Consider the following 21,776-nt stretch of genomic DNA (forward strand, 5'->3'; position numbering starts at 1 on the left):
TAATAATGTGGGTCCACGCAAATATTTAAATATCCAATCGTTTCAATTAATTCTGCTTAAAATTCTAATATTTTGAGTAACTTCATAATTTTTTTTTCATTTTCTATGAAAGAATGTTCATTTTGAATTAATAGGAACCATTTTCGACCAAAACAAAAAAAGTAATAGGACCCCTAGAATTCAATAAAAACTAAATAACTCTAAAATAAAAAAACAAACCTGCAGATCTTTCTTTATATTTGTTGATTATTCCTCCTCTTCAAAAGATTAATCAACAAAGATAAATGAAAAGTTCATGTTTTCGTTATTATTGATAAATGAAAAGAACCTTAGATAGAAAAACTACAAAAATAAAATAAATATTATTAAAATGAGGTGTCGGGATTCCGGCCGGAACGAGGAATTTGATGAATCTTTGCAACTATTTTACTATATATATCAAAGACTAGATGGAGTATCACTGCATGAAAGACAAAAGGCAATGATGTCATAGTACAACGAACTACAGATTCAGTGCCGAGTACTAAAAATGCGATTAGAAAAATTAGAAGATAATTATATATATATAGAGAGAGAGAGAGAGAGAGAGAGAGAGAGAGATAGACTAGGAATTCAAATATTGCGGCCTCCCCTCCTGCTGACACGCGGACCGTCATATGAGTCCAAACTCTTGGGGTGATTTAGGACGAAGCTTTGGGGGTCATATGAGTGGGGTGAAGCTTTGGTGGTCATATGAGTCCAAACTCTTGAGGTGATTGGGGATCATATGAGTCCAAACTCTCGGAGTGATTTCGGACTAAGCTTTTGTTTCATATGACGAAGCTTTTTGATCTCTTGGTTACATGAGTCAATGGACAAGGCTTCGCAAAACTCCGAAGCAAAACAATTCATATAGTATTTTCTTTCTGCTCCCATCGGTCTATAAATAATGCTTTCTCTACTCGCAGCCTTCAAATTTCATATCACACAAGGAAGGAAGAGAGCATTCACACTCGGCTCGGAGATTAATGGCAAACAACAATCCAGCCTCCTTCAATTAGTTGGGGGACCGCGAATAAAATCATGCAATCTTGAGTTTCTTTCCAGAAAAAGAACTTGCTATCTCCAATCATGTCCTCTGTGTGTGTTCCATTACGTAAATGTTGTTTTAATCGGTAACAATCTTGTACTCTGCATAGATCAGTAAAACTCGTCCTTTAGTGCAGCATTCGGAAACCATTGTACAAGTACAAATCGCCCGGGTTTCTTTTTTTTGTTTGTTAATCCATCCATGCGTCTAATCTTGATCATATTGCTTGAGCTTTTCGAGAGACGGTTGTCTAACAAGTAGTTTGCTGATTTAATTTCCAAGAAATGGAGTAGAGCATGTGGCTCAAATTGCTGCGAAATATAACCCACGGCTTGACTCCCTGGCAGTGGCCTTGCGTCAACTTATTAGGGTCAGGCATAGCTTTGTAGGTCCAGCCAACACTGCCGGTGAACCCATCATTATGCCTATCGGCGAAGTGATCGAAATCGTCCGGCGGATATTAATCTCCAAGATGGGAAGGCAAGATATCGACTCAAAGTTTGTACTTGTGTACGCTCTCATCTCTGTTACTTTTGGATGTGTCAAGTGTGGCCCACTTGATGCACAATCTACTTAGCGACATGCCTTGGTTGATTTTCATTTCCTATGTCCTAATGTTAGTAATCCTATTCGTATTCGCGAATTAGAGGATCAATTAGCAAACGGCTATGGTTTCTGGATTTCTTGATGTGGTGATGTCTTGGTGGCCTTCCAATGTGGGTCCTGTTATAGATCTCATATTACATTATTATCTCGAACACCTTTTACACTACAAAGCAGAATATATATGATAATTGTAAACATATCCCATGTTGCTTTTTCACGGGATATATCAGAGTCGGATTCTACCCTAATTTATTTCGCGTGTGCGGTCTTTTCATTTGCCAAATTTCACTTTTTTATATACATACAATCTCCCTTTATGTATTTTTTGAGAGAACAATGCTGTGAATCTAATCGGCACTACGAGTCAGTTTTGCCAAAAGAGAATTGCTTAAATATTTAGTGGCAAAATTGAAGTAAATAGATCGGTGCTTTTGGGTTTAAATCTTTGATCATTTTGTCCATTCATCAACTTCCAAAGGAACGCATCAAATCTTTGGTAAATTAATGTTTAATCTGAAAACTGCCACTTCTAGTTCTTGGGGACTCCCAATCAGTGGCCATAGCGCACATAAACTATTCCAAAGACGTCATATGACGTAATTCAATTAGAAGAAGAGTGACATAGTAGTATATCTAAGAGTCCAAGTTATACTAACATGAACACATCAACAAGTCCAAGTTTATATTCAAGAAGAAATTCAATGCACGATATAATACCATGCTTTTAGTGTAAATCATAACTAATGAGTCTATGCATCATTGCAAGAGTATAACCTATAAGCGTATTGCAGAAACAAACTTTTGCAGAAACAGGCAGGGACGAAACTAGTATGTTTTCACATTGAGTGCATCAATACGATATTAATTATCACGGTGACAACTGCATGAAATTTATGCGTGATTCAATGCAAAACACGATATTAATTATCATGGGTCGTGATACCAGAAACAAAATTTTTGGCGGGGTCCAGACAACAAAAACAAACAACGTCGGTTTTGCAAAAGCTGCAGGTGCAATTCTTCATGCACGTGATGGAGGCTTCTTTAAGATATTCAAAAGGACTCGACAGTGAACTGAATTCTTTTTGCTCAGCTCAGTAATAAGTTTTGAAGGTATTAAAACTTACGGAGAGGGATTACTCTGGCCATGAATTTTACCTGAACTAATTTACCAAGTTAATATCATCAAACTTCTCCGATATAAATAGCACCCGAAGGTGCTTCTGTAGTCATTTTGACCAATTCTCAACTGTGGATACATGTAAATGAGGCATGAATCGACCATTGAGATATATTGAGATACTTGTGGCTGTAGAAATATCTTCTGGGATAAATAATCCACATCCAAAATAAAAGAAGATTAATGACCATTAGTAATAAATCTTACTATTTTAAGGATCTAAAATGACTTAAAACCCAAACCAAACAGTTTGGGTGTTCATTAACTTTGAACTGATCCGTGCCCTGAACCGAATATAACCCGAACCGATAACTCGGTTCGGTTTTTCGGTTTTCTTTTTTGAAATGTTAGAAAGAGATTTAGTGGGAAATGAGAGAGATTATATAAATTGCGATATTAAGAAGATGGACGATTTTCAGTTCTGTTCTGTTAACAGAATCGAAACTGTTCGAATTGGAATAAAAAATTAGTTATTTTTTCATTACCTAAACCAAAACCCGAACCGAACTGAAAATGCAAAAAAATTCGGTTTGGTTCGAATACGATAGGTTTCGCTTTTCCAGTTTCGTTCCGACACCCCTACTCAATATGCCTCCAGGTACATATCTGCTCGCCAATAGACATGCGACCCTGCTGGTAAAGGGATTGGGAGGGTGAGGACGCTAGTATCATTGATGCGGAGAGTTAGAGATAGGATAGGCAAAAAAAGTATATATATCTGCTTTGAGGGTTTCTGTATCAAGAAACCTCGCGTAGGAAAATCTGCATATATTAACAAAAAGTTTTAAAAGGAAAAATAGAGAACAGTTTTTACGTGAGCAAGTGGCTGCTCCGAATCTCAGTATTCATAGTCATGGCGGACGTAACTCGGGTTCGGACGGCCCGAATTCGTATCTAATGGAAGAACAGACAAAAAAAACACCGAGAAGAGAAGACGACATTACACCCCCGGAATAAAATAATACACCACCCCAAAGGCCACGATGGGTCTTCAGTGGGAAGTCTTCACGGTTGTCGGAGGTCACCTTCATCGACCTTAAAAATTTATTTTAAAAAAAGTACTGTAGCCCAGCTCCGTTTGGAGGATTTCGGGGAAACTCAGTGCACCGTAGCCAGCTTCGTTTGGAGGATTTCGGGGAAACTCAGTGCACCGTAGCCAGCTTCATTGACCTTAAATATTTTTTTTTATCTTATTTAAGTAAGATTTAGAGAAGAGAATAATAAAAAAACATCACGTCGGCATTTTCCATTAGACAAATTGACGGAGTTTATGGAAGAACTTGATTGCACCGATTCGATAAATTTTAGGACTAGGTCAAATTTTTTGAAAATTTTAAAACTCAATCGGACTTTCGTGACAAGTTTTGAGATTTTCGGTACACTAGTCCCTTTCATAAGATATCCAATTACACGATTTTTAGTATTACTTATCATTGTTTGCAAGCTTTCTAAATTTACAAATAACATAAAATAAACGTCATTGTACTCATAATAAAATTTTGAATTTTACCTCATTAGATATATTTTCATTAATCAATTATTGGTGTATATAAAAATTATCATTTTTAGGTCAAAGAGAAGATTATATCATGTAATATTTTCGCAAGTGAACATATTACTCCTTTAGATATTACTTCTATGCAAACTTATCTGAAAATTGTCTATGCATAATGTCTGTTTTCGTACTGTGTAATATTTGGTCTTGAAAGGACCAAAACACCCCCCGGTTTGGAGAAAAGCTACTAATACAAACATCTTTTGTATCGGTTGTCTCCGAAGAGACCCACAAACATCTTCAAACGTCTGAAAGAGACACTGAAATGGCCGTATTCTCCGCCACGTCAGTTTCGGTGGGAATGTTAGCACGGTTTACATTGTCATTGCTCTGTTTCGTCTCGCGGGTGTCTAATTTCTTGGACATTCGCATCTTCCTCTTCATTGAAGTGGCCGCATCTTCCTCTCCACTGCAGCCCCTAGTTCCAGAAGCACTCATCTTAGGTGAATCAGTTTTTTCCACATTTCTTCTTCTCCGCCGTCTCTCCAGGGAGGCAACGTCAGAAGGTTAATGGAGAACAACAACCCAGCTGATCTCGGAGGCCGGAGGTAAGCTTCAGCTACCTCAAACATGTCATAGCCTCCTTCTGTAAGTTGGAGGATTGCGACTATAATAATGCCAAAATCTTGATTTCCTTTCCTGTTCCTATATCCGATCATTCCCACTGTGTATATTCCACAAGGTGAATGGTGTTTTGTTGGGAAAGAACCTGCAGCCTATGTAGATGAGGTGAACTTGTTGATGCATTCTGATCTTGTATGTTCAACAGTTAAGAGCTCAATTCCTGGTGTAGCACTTAGAAACCAAGACTAGGGTACAAGCTACTTCAGTCTCAATTAGAAGCTAGAAACCAAGACTTGGGTACATTCTCGGACTGAAACTCAGGTTCATGCTCGGTACAAGACTGACCACCGAGCTTGTACCCGAGTCTTGGGTAGCTTGAGACTCCGTTTCTACTTGAGTCTTCCACCCGAATACCCGAGACTCAGTTTCTAGGTTCTACCGAGTAAGCATGGGCTTTACCTGGTTGCACATACACTCTGTTTCTGAGAGGGGAAATTCTGTCATATTGATGAAGAGACACAACTGTATATACACTCTATTTCTTTCTTTTGTCAACAGAAACTCATATTAAGAACAACGTATTAATGGAAATTCTCATTAGCTTTTCCTCCTAAGAAAAGTTAAGACCTGCAATCAGCTTTGCTTTGTTTCTACCCGGTAAGCATGGGGACGTACCTGGCAGTTTTGTGCATCTGGTGGTCTTGTTTTGTGAATAAGTATCGTAAGAGAAGGCTAGGAAAGGTTTGTAGGCGTTAAGGGTGTATCTCCTAGTTTCTGATGTTACATTTTGTCCAAAAGAAGAGTTTTTTCATTAGCTTAATTAGCCGTGCTTCAATAGATGGGTTACACTCCTGCAGTGCAAACACAGGTTAGACTCCTGCAATGCATAGACTCGTTAGCTATGATTTGCACCAGAATCTTGGTGTTATACCGCGCAGTAATTTCTTTTTTAACTTCAATTGGTAGTTCTGAAAGCTTTTGGATAGATTGTTGTCTCATGATGCAGAAAGAGCTCAACACTCGAGCTTCTCCAAAAGAGTGTACACTAACAAGTATTTTGCCGGTTTTATTTCCTAGACATGGAGCAGAGCATGCGGATGGAATTGCTGCGATTCATTTCCTGGAGAAGAACCTGTTAAAGATCCTGGTTGGTGCCATCGGAATCACGGGTATTCCAGCCATAACTAACCTTGAAACCATCGTGTATATCTACACAATGCTCATAATTGTTGGGTGGTTACTAATCGTCAAGATGCGAAGGCACGATATGGATCCAAGGTTCCGCTTTACGCTCGCTAGCATCGTTGTTGTTCTTGGATGCGTCAGGTGCGGTCTGCTGATATACATTCCGCTTCATGTCATGCCTTGGCCGATTTTCGTTCTCCGCTTCCTTCAGTTGATGAACCAATAAGCATCCACCGCGAATTAGAGAATTGTGATGGATTTCGATTTTCCTAATAATGTGGTTTGCTCTATGGGAAGTTGGTATTGATGTGCATTGTGTTAATGTTGGCCGGAACACGAACCTTGTGTTGTACTATTATTACCTTCAGGAGGACCTGAACCTTATGTTGTACACCTAAAAAGCATAATATGTGATGTGATGAAGAAAATGGTACTACTTAGTTGAGATCCCTGTGCAATGAATTTGGAGACACGAGATTTTTTTTTCTTTGGCTAGAGAGAAATAGGAGAATCGATTAATAAAATTTGAGAAAGAATCGCATTATCCTGATCCATAAAATTTGAGAAAGAATCGCATTATCCTCATTCACTAATCTTTCACTCCACGAATTGCAATTTAGACGAAGTTCGTAACCTGATGCTCATATGCAACCTCAACAATATTCTAGGCACTATATTGATATGAACATTGAGTCACAAATGAAAATCACTAGGCCTGGCATAAAGGAAGCATGCAATATGTGAGAGAGGGAAGTAACCGGCCACATATTCTTCAACGAAAGATTTACCCATTTGAGAACAAAGCAAAATCAAATTAGGAAAGCGAGATGCATGAACTTTTGTATGTTGAGGCATATTTGGAAGAAATTGAAAAATGAGACAGTAATTTTGCTTCAATATAAGTATTGGGCCTGACCATTGAGATGAAGAGTCAAATGCGGACCCTCAAAAGCCCAAAGAAAATCACAAGAAATTCCGTTTGCTTGCACCTTGTTTTGTTTGATCACGAGAAACTCACAGATGAGAGTGTTGGAACACCAAGTTGTACCACCGATAGTTGTTCTCTATTCTTTTTTCTTTATATTGATTAATATATCCAGATTTTTATTCTTGATGTTCCTAGTGACTCAAGCTCTTGAAATAGACAATGTAATTAAGGACATATTCAGTAACTGTTGATCTATCAAAAAGCAAGATCTATTACTAATGGTCATTGACCCTTTTTGTGGACGTGAATTCTTTTTCCACAAGATACTCCAAAAAGCCATGAGTGTCTTAACATATCTCACCGGTTTATGAAAGAAGACACTTTTGTAATATGTGAAGCTCTTCCTATTAAATAAATTCATAAAATAAAAATTAGGATATAGTTTGCTCGATAATTAGAAGAAAACATAACTTCTAATTGAGCCACTGTCTGCATTTAAATAGGGTCGACACTGGACCTTTCGAAATTAAGATTCAAAAAAGTAATCCGGATCGAAATTGGTAAACCCATTTCCTTTCTTGAAGAGAAACCTTCAACCCAAGCCTTTTTTACCTTAATGCAGACTTGCCATAAATTACAACCCATGAAACTCCTCAAATACAAATGTGTCGCAATCGAAAAGCAACAAATATAAATCATTCTGATATCTGACCGATGTTCGTAAAATAACATTACGTCGTACTGTGATTTGCTATATCTATTGATGTGGAATTTACAGTGTAAAATGTTTTGACAAGGAGGTTAGCACGCAATATCTACAAGAGCTTACACAGGGATTATAGGAAGAGCAGAGAAAAGGGGCACTAGACCACATCACAGCCACTCGAAAATCTCCAGGCGGCAAGGCGAGCCGACTTGGAGAAATGGCCAGTTTAGCTGGATGTAAGCAATTACTACATCACCCATCCTCCAAGCTCCCCTCTCGCACTACTGAGCTGGCATGCCACTCAACTTCGGACACGTGGTACCACCTTCAACTTCAACCCTATTCTCATATAAATAAAAACCCCTCTCTCGCTCTCTCTCGTTTCATTCCTTCGTTGATCCATTCGTTCGATCAAAAGATCCAAGGTTTCAAGCTTCCTGGGTTTCCTTATCCCTTTTGAACGTGGATTTTTTTTTTATCTCATTTCGAAAAGAGAAAAATGCCGACATCACATTTGGACGTGGATTCTTTATTCCACGAGATGCTTCCGAAGGTCATCAGTGTCTCAACATATCTCAACCGTTGATATATGCCTTATTTATATGTATCATTGTTAAAAATTGATTGAGATGCCAATGAAAACACCGTTTGAGGTTAAGGATCTTCATCCTCTCTTCTATGCCTATTGGAAATAAGCTCTGTTTGTTTCGTGAAATATTTTTTTCTAAGACAACATTTTTGGGTATTTGGATTGTTTAGGAAAATGAGTTAACAGAATATTTTTGTCCAAGTCAATATGCTTAAATTCAATAAAATGATTTTCTCTTTAAACACTCAAAAATTATTTTCCAAAGTATGACTAAATATCAAGATAGAGACTTGGGCACGGAAACCTCAACATCTGTTTTGGGTCCTTAGCAGCGAGCCAAACCCGGGTCCATCGACTCCGGGCCTAGGACCCTGATGCCGTGCCCGATCCTTGATAATCGGGCCTGTGTTAACAAAGGCGGCATCCACGGAGGTTGGGCCCGGATCCATAGGAGCCAAGCCCAAATCCACAAAAGGCTAGGCCTGGGATTTCGGTGCTTGTTTCTTGAAGGGATGATTGAAAATTTACTTGTAGCCTCATAAGGATCGGAGTTGCGTTCCGTTGCAATGATGGTAATTTCTTGAAGGGATGACTGAAAATTTGCAAGCAATCTGTTTAGATCACGAGGCCTCACTACAAAATTGCTTGGGTATCTTCTCCTATCCAGAGATAATTGTTGTATGTTGGGGTCAACATTGCAAGTAATCCAGTATGTTTTCTTAATACTGCATGCATATGACAACATCACACATGCGAGGCCGCCTTCGACGGCCACGGGCAAGGTCCAGCCTCACCTGGACAATGGTCGCCCTTGCCCAATTTGGTGAGGGCTGCCCTTGCCACCGCTAGCCATGAGCAAGGCAATCCTCGCCAACGGCCGGCCAGTGACGGAGAAAAAAAAGATTTGGTAAAAAAGAATGGGAAAAAAGAAAAGAAAAAAGGAAAAAAAATGAAAATACCCTTGATCAGTTAGTGAGGTCGAGTCATTCTTTGAAACTAACATGGCCACTTCAAGCCTTTAATTGAAACAAGATCCGCTTCAAGCCCTTATTTAAGAAAATGAGGACATTTCAGGTCATTATTTGAAATTTTTCTAGATTTTTATGAGGTGATTGCTAAGATTAATGTTATAACGCGTTAATTATCCTTTTTTTCCCCAAAGATACGATTATATGTCATTAGATAGCATGAAATAACGACAAAATTTGATTATTATAGATAATGTATGTAATCAAATTAGTTATATCTTTATATAAAAGCTTTTGTCATTCATTATATAATTGATCTAATAACATCATTTTTTAATTTTCTCATGATATAAGTGCGAGCTTTTTCATGTTTGTTTAAGAAATTTAACAATAGGTTTAATATTATGAAAAACCTGAAACTGGTACGCCTACGTGAAATTTATCACAAACTAATTTTTTGACCATAAAAAACCCAAAACCGGTACACCTGTGATAAATTTTTCCCAAAACTAATTTTTTGACCACCAAATACCCTAAACTGGTACACCTGTGACAAATTTACCCTCGTTAAATTGGATTAATACTACAAAACCCCAAACTGGTAAACTTGTGACAAACAGAGAGGGTAAAACCCCAAACTGATATACCCGTCAACTATCACGTGTCAACCAACTCAGCAATTTGACGGTAAAATTTAATAGAAACTAACAGAGGGTAAATTTATCACAGATGTGCCAGTTTTGGATTTTTGGTGGTCAAAAAATTAGTTTGTGGTAAATTTGTCATAGATGTACAAATTTAGGATTTTTCGTGGTATTAACTCTTATCAATAATATGTACCTTATATTTTTGTCCTTTTTGTGAAGCCCTACAAAGTTCTTTTTTGAGCAGTTGGCGAAAGAAAATCAATGTAGAGCCAATTCAAACTATGCTTCTTCCACATTACAGGATTTGAGGTGAGGCTGCTTCCATATCACCTAAGCCCGGTGATTAAATATCAGGAGAGCATTAGCAGTTGGAGATCAATTGACGACATCAAATTAAATATAATTTGAGTTAAATAGTGCAACTCGATCCTGGATTAGTTACTCCCAATTTTAAATATAGACTATCTCATAACATGCTTTAAATTCATTTAATATCAATTTAACCGAACTTCTACCATAAAATTAGTTAAAGAACAATTAAAAAGATATAATTATAATAGAACATCGAAATAAAACCAAAATAAAAATATTTATTTTAAAAATATTTATAACTAATATCTAATTACATTGCACAATTTAGTAACCAATAAGCTTGCTTCGCTTAAATATCATAATAAAATTAATCAAAGCAAAAATTTAAAATATACAACTTTTAAAGTGAAAAAGTAATACGCAAAAATGAAATAGAGCTTCCTAATAGAAAGTAAGATACAATTAAAAATTCGAAATTCTTAGCAATGACATATTTACCCAAATTAATTTTTGTCTCACAAAATTCCCAAACTGGTACCCTGACCCAAATCTACACTCTATTAGGATTCCATCCAATATCCCATTAAAATGAATAAGTGTTAACATATATATTGCTAAGTAGTTTTCATTTGTGAGTTGAAGTACATATCGAGATAATGCTTAGAAAATTGATGATGTTGGGATATGAGGATCGATTTATGAACTAGATCAAAATCGTAATTCGTGTATGGAAAGATTAGTGAATAAGGATAATATTATTCTTTCTCAAATTCTTTGAATCAATTTCCCTGTTTCTCTCTTGCGAAAGAAAAAAAAATCCATGTTTCCTCGATTTCATTCAATTGCATCAAGATCTTAACTAAGTAGTACCATCGTCTTCATCATCATATATTCTGCATTGTAATGTAAAAAGTGTTTAAGGTAATAATAGTACAACACGAGGTTCATATCCGAGCCAGCATTGGCAAGACGTACATCAAAACCAACTTCTCAAAGAGCACACAACAACATTAGGAAAACCGAAAACTGTCACCATTCTCTAATTAATCCTCAGGCTTGAATTCGAATGGGATTATCAACATCAGGATGTAGGGAACGAGAATCAGCCAAGGCATATCACCAAGCAAAATGTATATCAACAGACTGCATGCGACACATCCGAGAGCAACAGAGATGAGAGCGTACGCAAATCGGAATCTGGGCCAATATCTTGCCTTCCTGTCTCGGAAATTAATCTCCGCCGTACGTTTTTGACCACTGTGTAGATAAGCATGACTGGAGCAAATGTAATGTTGGCTGGACCTGTATAGCTAAACATGTCCCTGATGGCTTGAAGTAAGGTCTCCTCCATGGAATCAAGATGTTCATTATATATTGCAGCAATTTGAAGTACAAGCTCTGCTCCATATCTTCGAATTAAGATCAGCAAACTACTTGTTAGACGATAGTCTTTCACAAAAGCTCAAGCTGTGAGTTCTTTCTACATCGTACAAGATGATAGTTTTTCCAAAAGCTATCAAGATATGAGTCTACAATAAACATCTAGCGATTTCCGAGGGCATTTAACTAATATACTCGCAGAAACATGTCAAGAGCTACCGATTTAAGTTCAAAAGGAAATTTAATTCGCGGTATGATGTCAAGCTTCTGGTGCAAATCATAGCTAATGAGTCTATGCACTGCAGGAGTCTAACCAATGTATGCACAGCAGGAGGGTAACCCATCTATTGATCCACGACTAATTAAGCTAATGAAAACTCCTCTTTTCGACAAAATGTAACATGGAAGGACAAGGGGATACCTCCTTAAGATCTACAAACCTTTCACAACCCACTCTGACGACACATATTCACAAAACAAAACCACCCAGACTCACAAAACTACCAGGATAGAAACAGAGCAAAGCTAATCGCAGGTCTTATCTTCTCTTAGGAGGAAAAGCTAACCAGACTTTCAGTATACATTGTTCTTGATATGAGTTTCTCTTGACAAAAGAAAGAAGCAGAGTGTATATGAAGTCGTGTCTCTTCATCAACGTACAAAAATTTCCCACCAAATAACTTTAGGAGACGAGCTCACATTCTTTCCGACTTGGCGATTTTCAAAAAGAAATAACTGTTATTATTGCATTTCACTCTCCTCAGATAAACTCAGCCGTTTTAATGGTGCTCAAACTCTGAGAGGGATTCTTGCTACTATCAATCACCAAATGAATATAATGAATATTTTACCAATCAGTACAAAAAATGTCAATGAGTATAATTTTACTCCACTGAATATGCTCCCTCATGAATATGACCCAACATACTCTGTTTCTGACAATCAAGTTATTATGAACGTTGAGAACAAAAACCTGGATCGTTTAGCAAAAGAATAGAAGACAAAATCTAGGCGGTACAACGTAACTAGCCCAATACAGGAAATGCGAAAAACAAGCCATTTTACATCTGCTAAATGTGCACCTAAGTACATGCTCTATTTTGAGAGTCAGAACCAATATGAAAATCGAGAACAAAAGCCCTGGATCAATAACAAAAGGATAAAAAGAATATGGGAAAAAAGTTGGGCGGTACAAAAGTTCACCAGATTTACGTAGAGTGCAGGTTTTTTTCCAGATAAAACAGCATTCCTATTGTGGAATACATGCAGTGGACATGATCAGAGATGAGAACCGGCAAGAATATCATGATTTTACTCGCAATCCTCCAACTTACTGACGGAGGCTGGGCTACATTGCTCAAGACATGTCTGAGGTCAACGAAGCTTACCTCCGACGACCGCGATCAGCTGGCTCGTTGTTCTCCATTGACCTTCACACTTTGCCTCGCCGAGTCTCTTCCTTTCTCGCCCGAACCTATAGGCTTCCGGCCAGGGAGAAACAGAAACACAACGGGAAAGATACACATTAACCAACTTGAGAAAATAACACAGGATGGGTTGGGTGTTAATGGGTAATTTGACGTTGTCGATGTGGAATTGCGGGGTCACATCGGGCTCATGAGGCAAAAAGGGTCACATCGAGGTCGGGTCACATCGGGGTCACGAGGCGAAAGAACATTAACCCGACCCATTCTGTGTAATATTAATGAAGTATGCCGAACGAATTGGGTTGCTAGGTAAAATTTTCCAATTGTGGTCAAAAGCACACAAGAGTCAAAACAGAGAATCCCAGGAAAGCGAGAGTAGAATAATTTTGGTTTAGTATAAGTATAGACATATATAGACAGATTGTCGATTACTATTTTTGTTTTTTATTTTTATATACAAGAAAAGGGCTGGGGAGTCAGAGATTTCCTGGGAGATGGGCTTGATGCATGGAGAGATTCATGGGGAAGGAAGTCGCCCAAGTCCTCAGCGATGATCTTTTTTATGTTTAGCGGAGAGTGGGATTTAAGCTTTAAGCGAGGCCCGACTATATATCCATTTAAGATTTATTATCGGTCGTCCTCGATCTTTTCTTATTTTTATTTTGGACGTGATATCTTCATCCCGTAAGATGCATCCACGGGTCGTAAGTGTCTCAACATATCTCAATCGTCAATACATGCATCATTTACATGAATCAACGGTTGATAATTGGTTGCTCCTTACCGATGCTGCCTCGGACGTTCACTATTGTTTTTTGTCCTTGTACTTTATTTTGCGACGGGATTTGGTCCCTAAACTAATCCCACGTCACGTGTTTAGGACCGATTGTGTGTTTTTCGTCCAAATGATGACAGAAAGTGCTCGGTAAACACTGGCGATGAGCATGCGGCATTGATGCGTAAATCACAACTTAAAATTTGAGAGGAAATGTCATAAATGGTCCATCTACTAATACTCACGTTCAATTTTGATTCTCGGTACTTTATTTTTGTTGCGTAATTGGTCAGTGGACCAATGTTCAATCCTGATTCTAAGAACGTCGTACGTTTTTTTTCGTCCAAATGCAAACAAAAAGGAAGAGCTAAGAGCTAAAGATCAAAATGTGGCATCAACGTGCTATAATAGTGCAAAACTAGTGGGGACGTTGCAGAAAAATAACTTTGTCATGTAGTTTGACACGTCAAATAAATCACAGGTAGTTAGTTTTAAGGAAGGTTCGACTGCTTCATTCATTATCACGAAGTACATTAATAAAAAATTATGTATAATAATATTCGTGATCATGAAAACGCATTTGGGAAGAACGAGGAATTTGATGATTATTTGCAACTATTTTACTATATACCAAGGGTTCAATAGAGTATCAATACATGAAAGATAAAATAATGGCGCCATAGTATAACAAATACTTTTTCAGTAAAGATTTATTGCCAAATACTAATTACATGTGCAAAATGCAACAGTCTAATTAAATATAGGTATACATATCATAATCATTCATGTTCTTGAAATAATAAAAACAAAATACAAGATTAGAAAAGTTAAAAGATAATTAAAGATAATTAAACGCCGGCCCCACAGTTTGGTTGTTCTATATTTGGTTATCTTTGAATATACATACATTCATGGGGGAAGACAACCAACGAAAATTGACACGTGGCTGACTCTTGAGGAACCATGACCAGGTAAGGTTGTTTTCGTGTCTTTGGAACTGATGTCCTAGCAGCAAGTCTATCTAATTAGCAATTGATCACCACTTAAATATTACTTTCGAGAATTTGCAAGCATTGCAACTCCAAGCTAAATTGTCCTTCCTAAAATGATTATTCCACAATAAACGGGCAATTGTTATAACAAATACGCTATAGTGCACGAGCAGAAGTGATATTACAAGATATCTGAGGAAAGCCTAAATAGAACCACATGTGCAAGTTTCTCTAGATGTGGATTGTCTTGAAAAGATAGCTTCTTCAAGTTGTGTGAACTAGCATATTGATTTGGCAGTGACACTTACTCGGCAATTTCTGTCTGCATTTGGAAGAAAATATTCGAAATTGGCATCACAAGTCAGGTTGAGGACTGAATCTATGGTAAAATATAGGAACCATTTTGTAATTTCTTTTGAATAATTATTTTCACATTAGCGTTGCTTGTCTATCTCTGGCTCTTAGTGACTGAGTATATTCCGTTCATAAACGGTTATATATTTTTTGCCTCGAAATGATAACCAGTGATTAGTTTATGGACCCAATTTGTCACAAGATAAGGTAAGATACCAAAATGGAATAGTGGCAATGGTATAGGTCATTTTTTAATTTTCCCCTGGTATATTTTCCTATACTTTTATGTTTTCTTTTCTCAAACATCACTATTCCTTTTTTATTCGATGTAAAACATTAATTCATTAATTAATAGTAAACTTGCAAGTCATGTGACTAGTTTTCTATTTTGGATAAGTGAAGTGAAAATCCTAAAACTTGTCACGAAAGTGCAATTGAATCCTAAAACTTGTCAAATTGATGCAATAAAGTTATTCGGTTAACTCCGTCCAACTTGGCTAACGGAAAATGTTGACGCGATTTTTTTTAAAATTGTTTTCTCTATCCTACGTGGCACTGACGTGGCTAAAATGACGTCGTTTTGTTCAAAATTTGATTTTTTTTAATACAATTATTTTAAAATTGTATTAAAAATAAGCTAACTTAAAAGAAAAACAAAAAAGGGAAAAAGTAAACAAGGGTTGCTGCTGTCCCACCATAGCTGGGAAACGCTGGCAATGGTGGGGCGATGGCCATTGGGAGTCGCCGGGCCTCGGCTAGTGGACGGCAACTCTCGTCGATTGCAAGTAAGGGCCTGCCATGCCCAACTGGCAATGGTGGTGCGGGGGTGGGTTTTTCTACCCTCCTTTTTTATTATCTTATTTTAATTTAATTTAAATAAAATTTGGATTAAAAAAATCATAGTTGGACCAAAACAATGTTGTTTTATCTCATTATGTAGGAGAGAGAAAATAAAAATAAAAAGCTATGTCAGTAGTTTTCATTAGTCAAGTTAAACGAAGTTAGCAAAATGACTTTATCGTACCAATTTGACAAGTGTTGAAACTTGATTGCACTTTTTGAAAGTATTATGACTCAATTACACTTTTTAACAAGTTTTAAGACTTCCACGAAATAAATGGAGCCTTAATATTTGGCAACAAATCTCTATTGAAGAAAGTAAATGCCTCAAGCTCAGGATCGTCAATGGCGTGGCTTCCCTTTTTTCGCTTAGTTATTTTGTATTCTCCTAAGAAATTTAAATTTGTTTTTCTTGTTATTTGACATTTGGCCCCACCAAAAATTTATTCTTACTATCCTTGAACATGATAACTCATATTATATTTTGTATTTTTGGGTCTTGCATTTGAGTCGTGCTTAGAATTCGACACGCTTGTCCCAATTTCGTTCGTTTTTTTTTTAAATAATTGAAGATAATAAAATAGAATCAATTAAATCCCGATCAATTGTCCATTATTACATTAGAGCACCCACCGTGAAATCAGGCCAAAACCTTGCCACCATATAAAGCACATATGGGTTCCACCATAAAGTCCCACCTAGAATGCACATACAAGGCTATAATCCTCCGATGATGCATCCAGTCATTAGCTACGAATCGCGAGTCCCGCGAAAGAAGACAGAGAGGAAGAGAGCACACCCGCGATGTTCTCTTTCTTTTCGCTATTTTCCGGAAGCGAGCTGTGCATCGTGGACGCATGCGCACCCGACGTTTCCTGGCGTTCTCATGGGTCTTACAGATGTGTTTGCTCAACTCGCAGCCCCGGAGCACGTTGTACTTCGGCAAGGAAGGAAGAGAGTAATTCACCCAAAGCTTGGAGACTAATTGGCAAACAACATTCCAGCTGGTCACGGTGGTCGGAGGTAAGCATTGACTGCGAACCCCAATATCTCTTCACTGCTGTAGTCCAGCCTCCTTCGGTAAGTTGGGGGACAGCGAGTAAATTCATGCAGTCTTGAATTCCTTTCCTGGAAAAGAACAACTCCCATGTCCGATCACGTCCACTGTCAGTTTTTGATTCTGTAAATGGTGTTTTGTTCATAAACAATATGTACCCTGCATAGATTGTGCTAAAATGTGTCTCGAGTTTGAGTCAGTCAAAAAAAACTCGGCTCGAATCGAAGTGGTTAAAATAACTGACAATTGTGAAAGTGAAAAACGTAAGGCAATTTCTTTCTAGCTACTGGGAGTCGGTCAGGGTAAATAGAAAAGGAAAGTAAGCCACGGATTTTGTTGACTTGAATTGTCCAAATTCTTTTAGGATGCCGTACATGGACTTTTTCTTTCAAAAAAAATTGTTAATCAAAAAATATGAAGCACAAATGTCCGAAGGCGATACTTATTATTTCTATTTTTCTGAAACAGGGTCGTCTAACAAGTATTTTGCCAAATATAATTTCAAGATATGGAGCAGAGCATGGAGCTCAAATTGCTGCAATGAATAACCACCATCTTGATTCAATGGAGGAGTCCTTGTTTCAAGCCATCAAGGACAATACGAGCCTGGTCAACATTGCCCGGCTATTATTGTATTAGTGCACCCTGTAAAGCACATATCCGACCCAACCTACCGTCCCCAGTGCCCTGATGTTGGTAATACCATTCATGTTCATCATGAGTTGAAGGATGAATCAGCGAACCGAGATAGTTTCCGACTAATGTGGTTATTTGTTCTGTAGCTTGCTTCGATGGCTTGCCCGGACACGAGCCGCATATTGTATTATCAGCCGAAGTAGAATATACGATGATGATGTTTACTATCCTCCCTGATTATGCAACCATCATACACCAAGATTTCCTAATAATTTGAACCATCCATCCATGCAATAGATTTCGGGAAAACCGACACAATCGGGTCTTTTGTCAAGCTGTCGAAAGTAACATTTACCGGTGTGTGGTGATTACATTTACCGGTGTGTGGTGATTGATTTTCTCTTTAATTTTGTGATGCACTTTATATTTAATTGAAATTATATTAATCGACAAATATGTTAATCTGAACCCTAATTGTTTATTTATCTAGACTAATCAAAAGTTAAAAGTAACTTTTGTACATTCCTGTTAAATCTACAACATTATTCAAATTTTGAAAGATCACTAAAAAAATTATATATAAATATTCGTGTCAATGGTCATTTATTAGGAAAATTTTCGGTGTTTAAGATTAACAAAAGTCAAAACAGATGCCCCTCAAGATGTGCGAAAAAGAAAAAGAAAAAATTACTGTAAGCAAGCTCTAAATATTACTGTGTAGCTAGAGTGATGCCTAATGTATATGTAAACATCATGATTTCTGTACATCCTTTGAGAGTGATGGAGTTAAAAGTATTTATGCACGTGGTGATAAAAAAATTAAAAAATTTGAGGAGTGTTGTGCAGCGACTCGTGAGGGTCCACCCACATAGACTTTGTTCCCCTCCAAGTTGCCATTTACTTTTTTGATTTTTTAAAACTTGTTCTTTTGCTAAAATTGAATTTTCAAAACTTGATGAGTAAGTCATCCGGCATTCCACAAATAGCTTTGCGGCTGTGGTGGGTCCGTCACGGGCGAGAAATGCACCGTTCCCCCTCCCATTATCCTATAAGATAACTGACCGGATTAATGATGCTCAGATTTCGTCGCTATCCTTGTGCTTTTGAGATTGGTTCACCAAAATTTTTTGGTGATTTCATTCATACGTTACTTGGAACTGTCACAAGGTACTCATGCCTAGTGCATGACCGAACACCGATGGCCATGTGTGCTTGTTATGTATTTACTACGTCACACGACAATAATAGCTAAGAGAAGAATCAAGCCGATTAAGATTCAGGTTCTTAAATCTATACATGAAGTTGCTTTTTTTCCATACAATAAAAAAAGTACACGCATTCATTTTTTTGTAAATGTGTGGAGAGAGTTATATATAAAATTAAACATTACTATTGGAAAAATATTTAAACCACGGTTAGATTTAAATTCAATGTTAGTAAGTAAGTTATTTAGAGGATCATATATCTCAACTATTTTTAAATTACAATTCCGTCTATTTTGTCATACCATGTCACTATGATATATCTGGAAAAAAGGACATAAGCATTACATGGAGATTTTGTTAGTTTCTTACAACTATAAACTGACAAAATATACCAGAAAGATTTGCAATGCCACTATACATTAAATCTGTGCGCCACATACTGCAAACACATCAAGGAGGTCTGGCTTGAAGGTAATCAATTGGATCTTGACGGATTGAATGCGTGTAAGGAAACGAAAGCTAGGGTGAATACAGATATTAAAATTTAATCTGATATCCACATGTAAGGAGGTGATACTTGTACACTGATCAATAATATTTCTATTCTAGTTTCAAATCAGCACAAATAGTGCCAAGTGCCAAACATGAGCTTAGAACTTGGAACTTCTATTGTTATTTGGGCAAAAGGAAGTCATGGAAAAGTTTGGTCGTATAGGAGTTATGCTAGGGAATGCAATTGTGCTTTAACTTATTCAGTGTTGCAAAACTCCATACAACACCATCAAAGTAACAGGACAAAACAGGAAAGCAACATCAAGACAGAACAGCAGTCCATGGAGAAGGTTATCCATTGGGTTTTCCTCCTATGGTTTCACCATTCGACATTTTCTGCGAATACCACTGATGGTTCTCCTGGCTATAGCAGTAAATTGCCTTAGTCCTATGGTATGATGCCATTGAATCACCCTATTAACAGCATTAGATTCTTTGAATGACTTCCGATTTATGCACATCAAGTACTAATCATCGTCAACAGCGACAGTCAGAACCTAGGTTAACAGAATTTTGCCTCAAATCCGCCACCAAAAGCTTCACGCACTCGGCAATCGCTCGAAGGATTCTCGAATTTCTCAACTGGACACTGTATAGAGCGAAACGAGCCAATACCTAACACAGCATAGCATCAAAACTAAGCATCACTCATCAGGGCACTCGGATTTTCATAAAAAGTAAAAGTAACTCCAAAATTAAAAAATAAAACAACCTACAGATCTTTTTTTATCTTGTTGATTTTCCCTCCTCTTCAAAGATTAATCAACAAAAATAAACAAAAGGTACATGTTTTTGTTACAATTGATAAATGAAAATAACTTTGATAGAAGAACAAAAAAGAGAAATAAATATCATTTAGCATGAGGTGTCAAGGTTCGGGCCAAATGAGGAATTTGATGATTCTTCACCACTATTTTACTATATATCAAAGGCTAAACGGAGTATCAATTAAGGAAAGACAAAACAACAGTGTCATAGTAAAACAAATTTTTTTTCAAGTGGAGAATTATTGGCAAATACTAAAGTACATGTGTAAAATGCAATAGTATAATTATATCTAGGTATATATATCATATTACTCATGTCATTGAAAAAACATAAACAAAATACAAGATTAGAAAAGTCAATAGATAATTAAAAGAATTTTGGAGGAGCCAGGAGGTTCGAATCTGGTGCCCTCTACAGACGCTGGCCCCACAATTTGATTGTACTATGTTAGGTGTTCTTTTAATGGCTAATATCACGAAAAACTCCAAATTAGTATATCTGTAATAAATTTATCCCAAATTAATTTTTTTATCACTAAAAATTTCAAACTAGTACACTTATGACAAATTTACTCTCCGTTAAATTAGATTAATACCACGAAAAATCATAAACTATTAAACTTGTGGCAAATAGAGAGGTAAAACTCTAAACTAGTACACTTGTCAACTGTCACATGTCATCCAACTTAGCAATCTAACTGTAAAATTTAACGGAATTAACGAATGGTAAATTTGTCACAAGTGTACCACTTTAAAGGTTTTGTGATCAAAAAATTAATTTGGAGTACATTTGTCATAAGTATAACAGTTTAGGATTTTTCGTGATATTAACCCATCTTTTAATGTACATTAACGGGGTGGTCAGATAACCAATGAAAAAAATGCAACGTGGCTTGCTCTTTGGAAACCTTGACAAGGTGAGGCTGTTTTAAACTTTTAATGTCTTTAGAATTGATGACCTAAGAGCAACTCTCTAAATGATCATCTCTTGAGTACTGCTTTCGCCAATATGGTCCGATTAAGGTAGGGAAGTGTTACAATTCTAGGTTATATTGTCCTTTATAAAATGATTATTCCACAATATATGGGCAATTTTTATAACAAATGCGCTAGGGTGTGAGTAAAAGCGACATTATTAGAAGGAAACCTTGACTAGAATCACAAGTGCAAGTTTCTTTGCACGTGAATCTTTTTTTATGTGTGAACTAACGTATTGATTTGACACTTACTCGATAATTTCTATATGCATTTGGAAGAAAAATATTTGGAACCGGGATCGAAAGATAAGGACTATATTATCGTAAGATCAAGGTACGGGGACCAAAATTTAACATTGACAATAACATAGGGACCATTTTGTGATTTCTTTTGAATAATTATGTTTTCTTTCCACGTTAATTTTGTCGCTTGTATATCTCTGACGCTTAGTCAACATAATCCTCGATATTGGACAGATATATAACTTTTTCTGAAAGGATAATG

The 21,776-nt window shown here is 37.0% G+C and overlaps 2 protein-coding genes and 1 long non-coding RNA gene across 4 annotated transcripts in view; 2 read left to right on the forward strand and 1 right to left on the reverse strand.

Moving 5' to 3' along the window:
- Nucleotides 1-17,815, forward strand: part of LOC115664753 (uncharacterized) — a 75,851-nt gene extending 58,036 nt beyond the window's left edge. The window contains exons 1-2 of one of the 2 annotated variants that reach the window (XM_030586640.2): nt 16,879-17,100; nt 17,603-17,815. In XM_030586640.2, coding sequence (XP_030442500.1) covers nt 16,882-17,100; nt 17,603-17,773 — 390 coding nt within the window. In that variant the 5' untranslated portion in view covers nt 16,879-16,881 and the 3' untranslated portion in view covers nt 17,774-17,815. Of the gene's footprint in view, nt 1-16,878; nt 17,101-17,602 lie in introns of those variants that run through there. The other variant, XR_008816731.1, reaches the window with a different exon arrangement.
- Nucleotides 1-21,776, forward strand: part of LOC130138330 (uncharacterized) — a 73,379-nt gene that overhangs the window by 47,586 nt on the left and 4,017 nt on the right. The gene's annotated exons all lie outside the window — the stretch shown is intronic.
- Nucleotides 1-21,776, reverse strand: part of LOC115694557 (uncharacterized) — a 186,890-nt gene that overhangs the window by 26,968 nt on the left and 138,146 nt on the right. The window lies entirely within an intron of this gene.

Source organism: Syzygium oleosum, unplaced genomic scaffold (genome assembly GCF_021117445.2).
Source record: "Syzygium oleosum isolate NSW1041296 unplaced genomic scaffold, Sole_v2.1 Sole_v2.06, whole genome shotgun sequence".
In the NCBI taxonomy this organism is placed as follows: Eukaryota; Viridiplantae; Streptophyta; class Magnoliopsida; order Myrtales; family Myrtaceae; genus Syzygium; species Syzygium oleosum.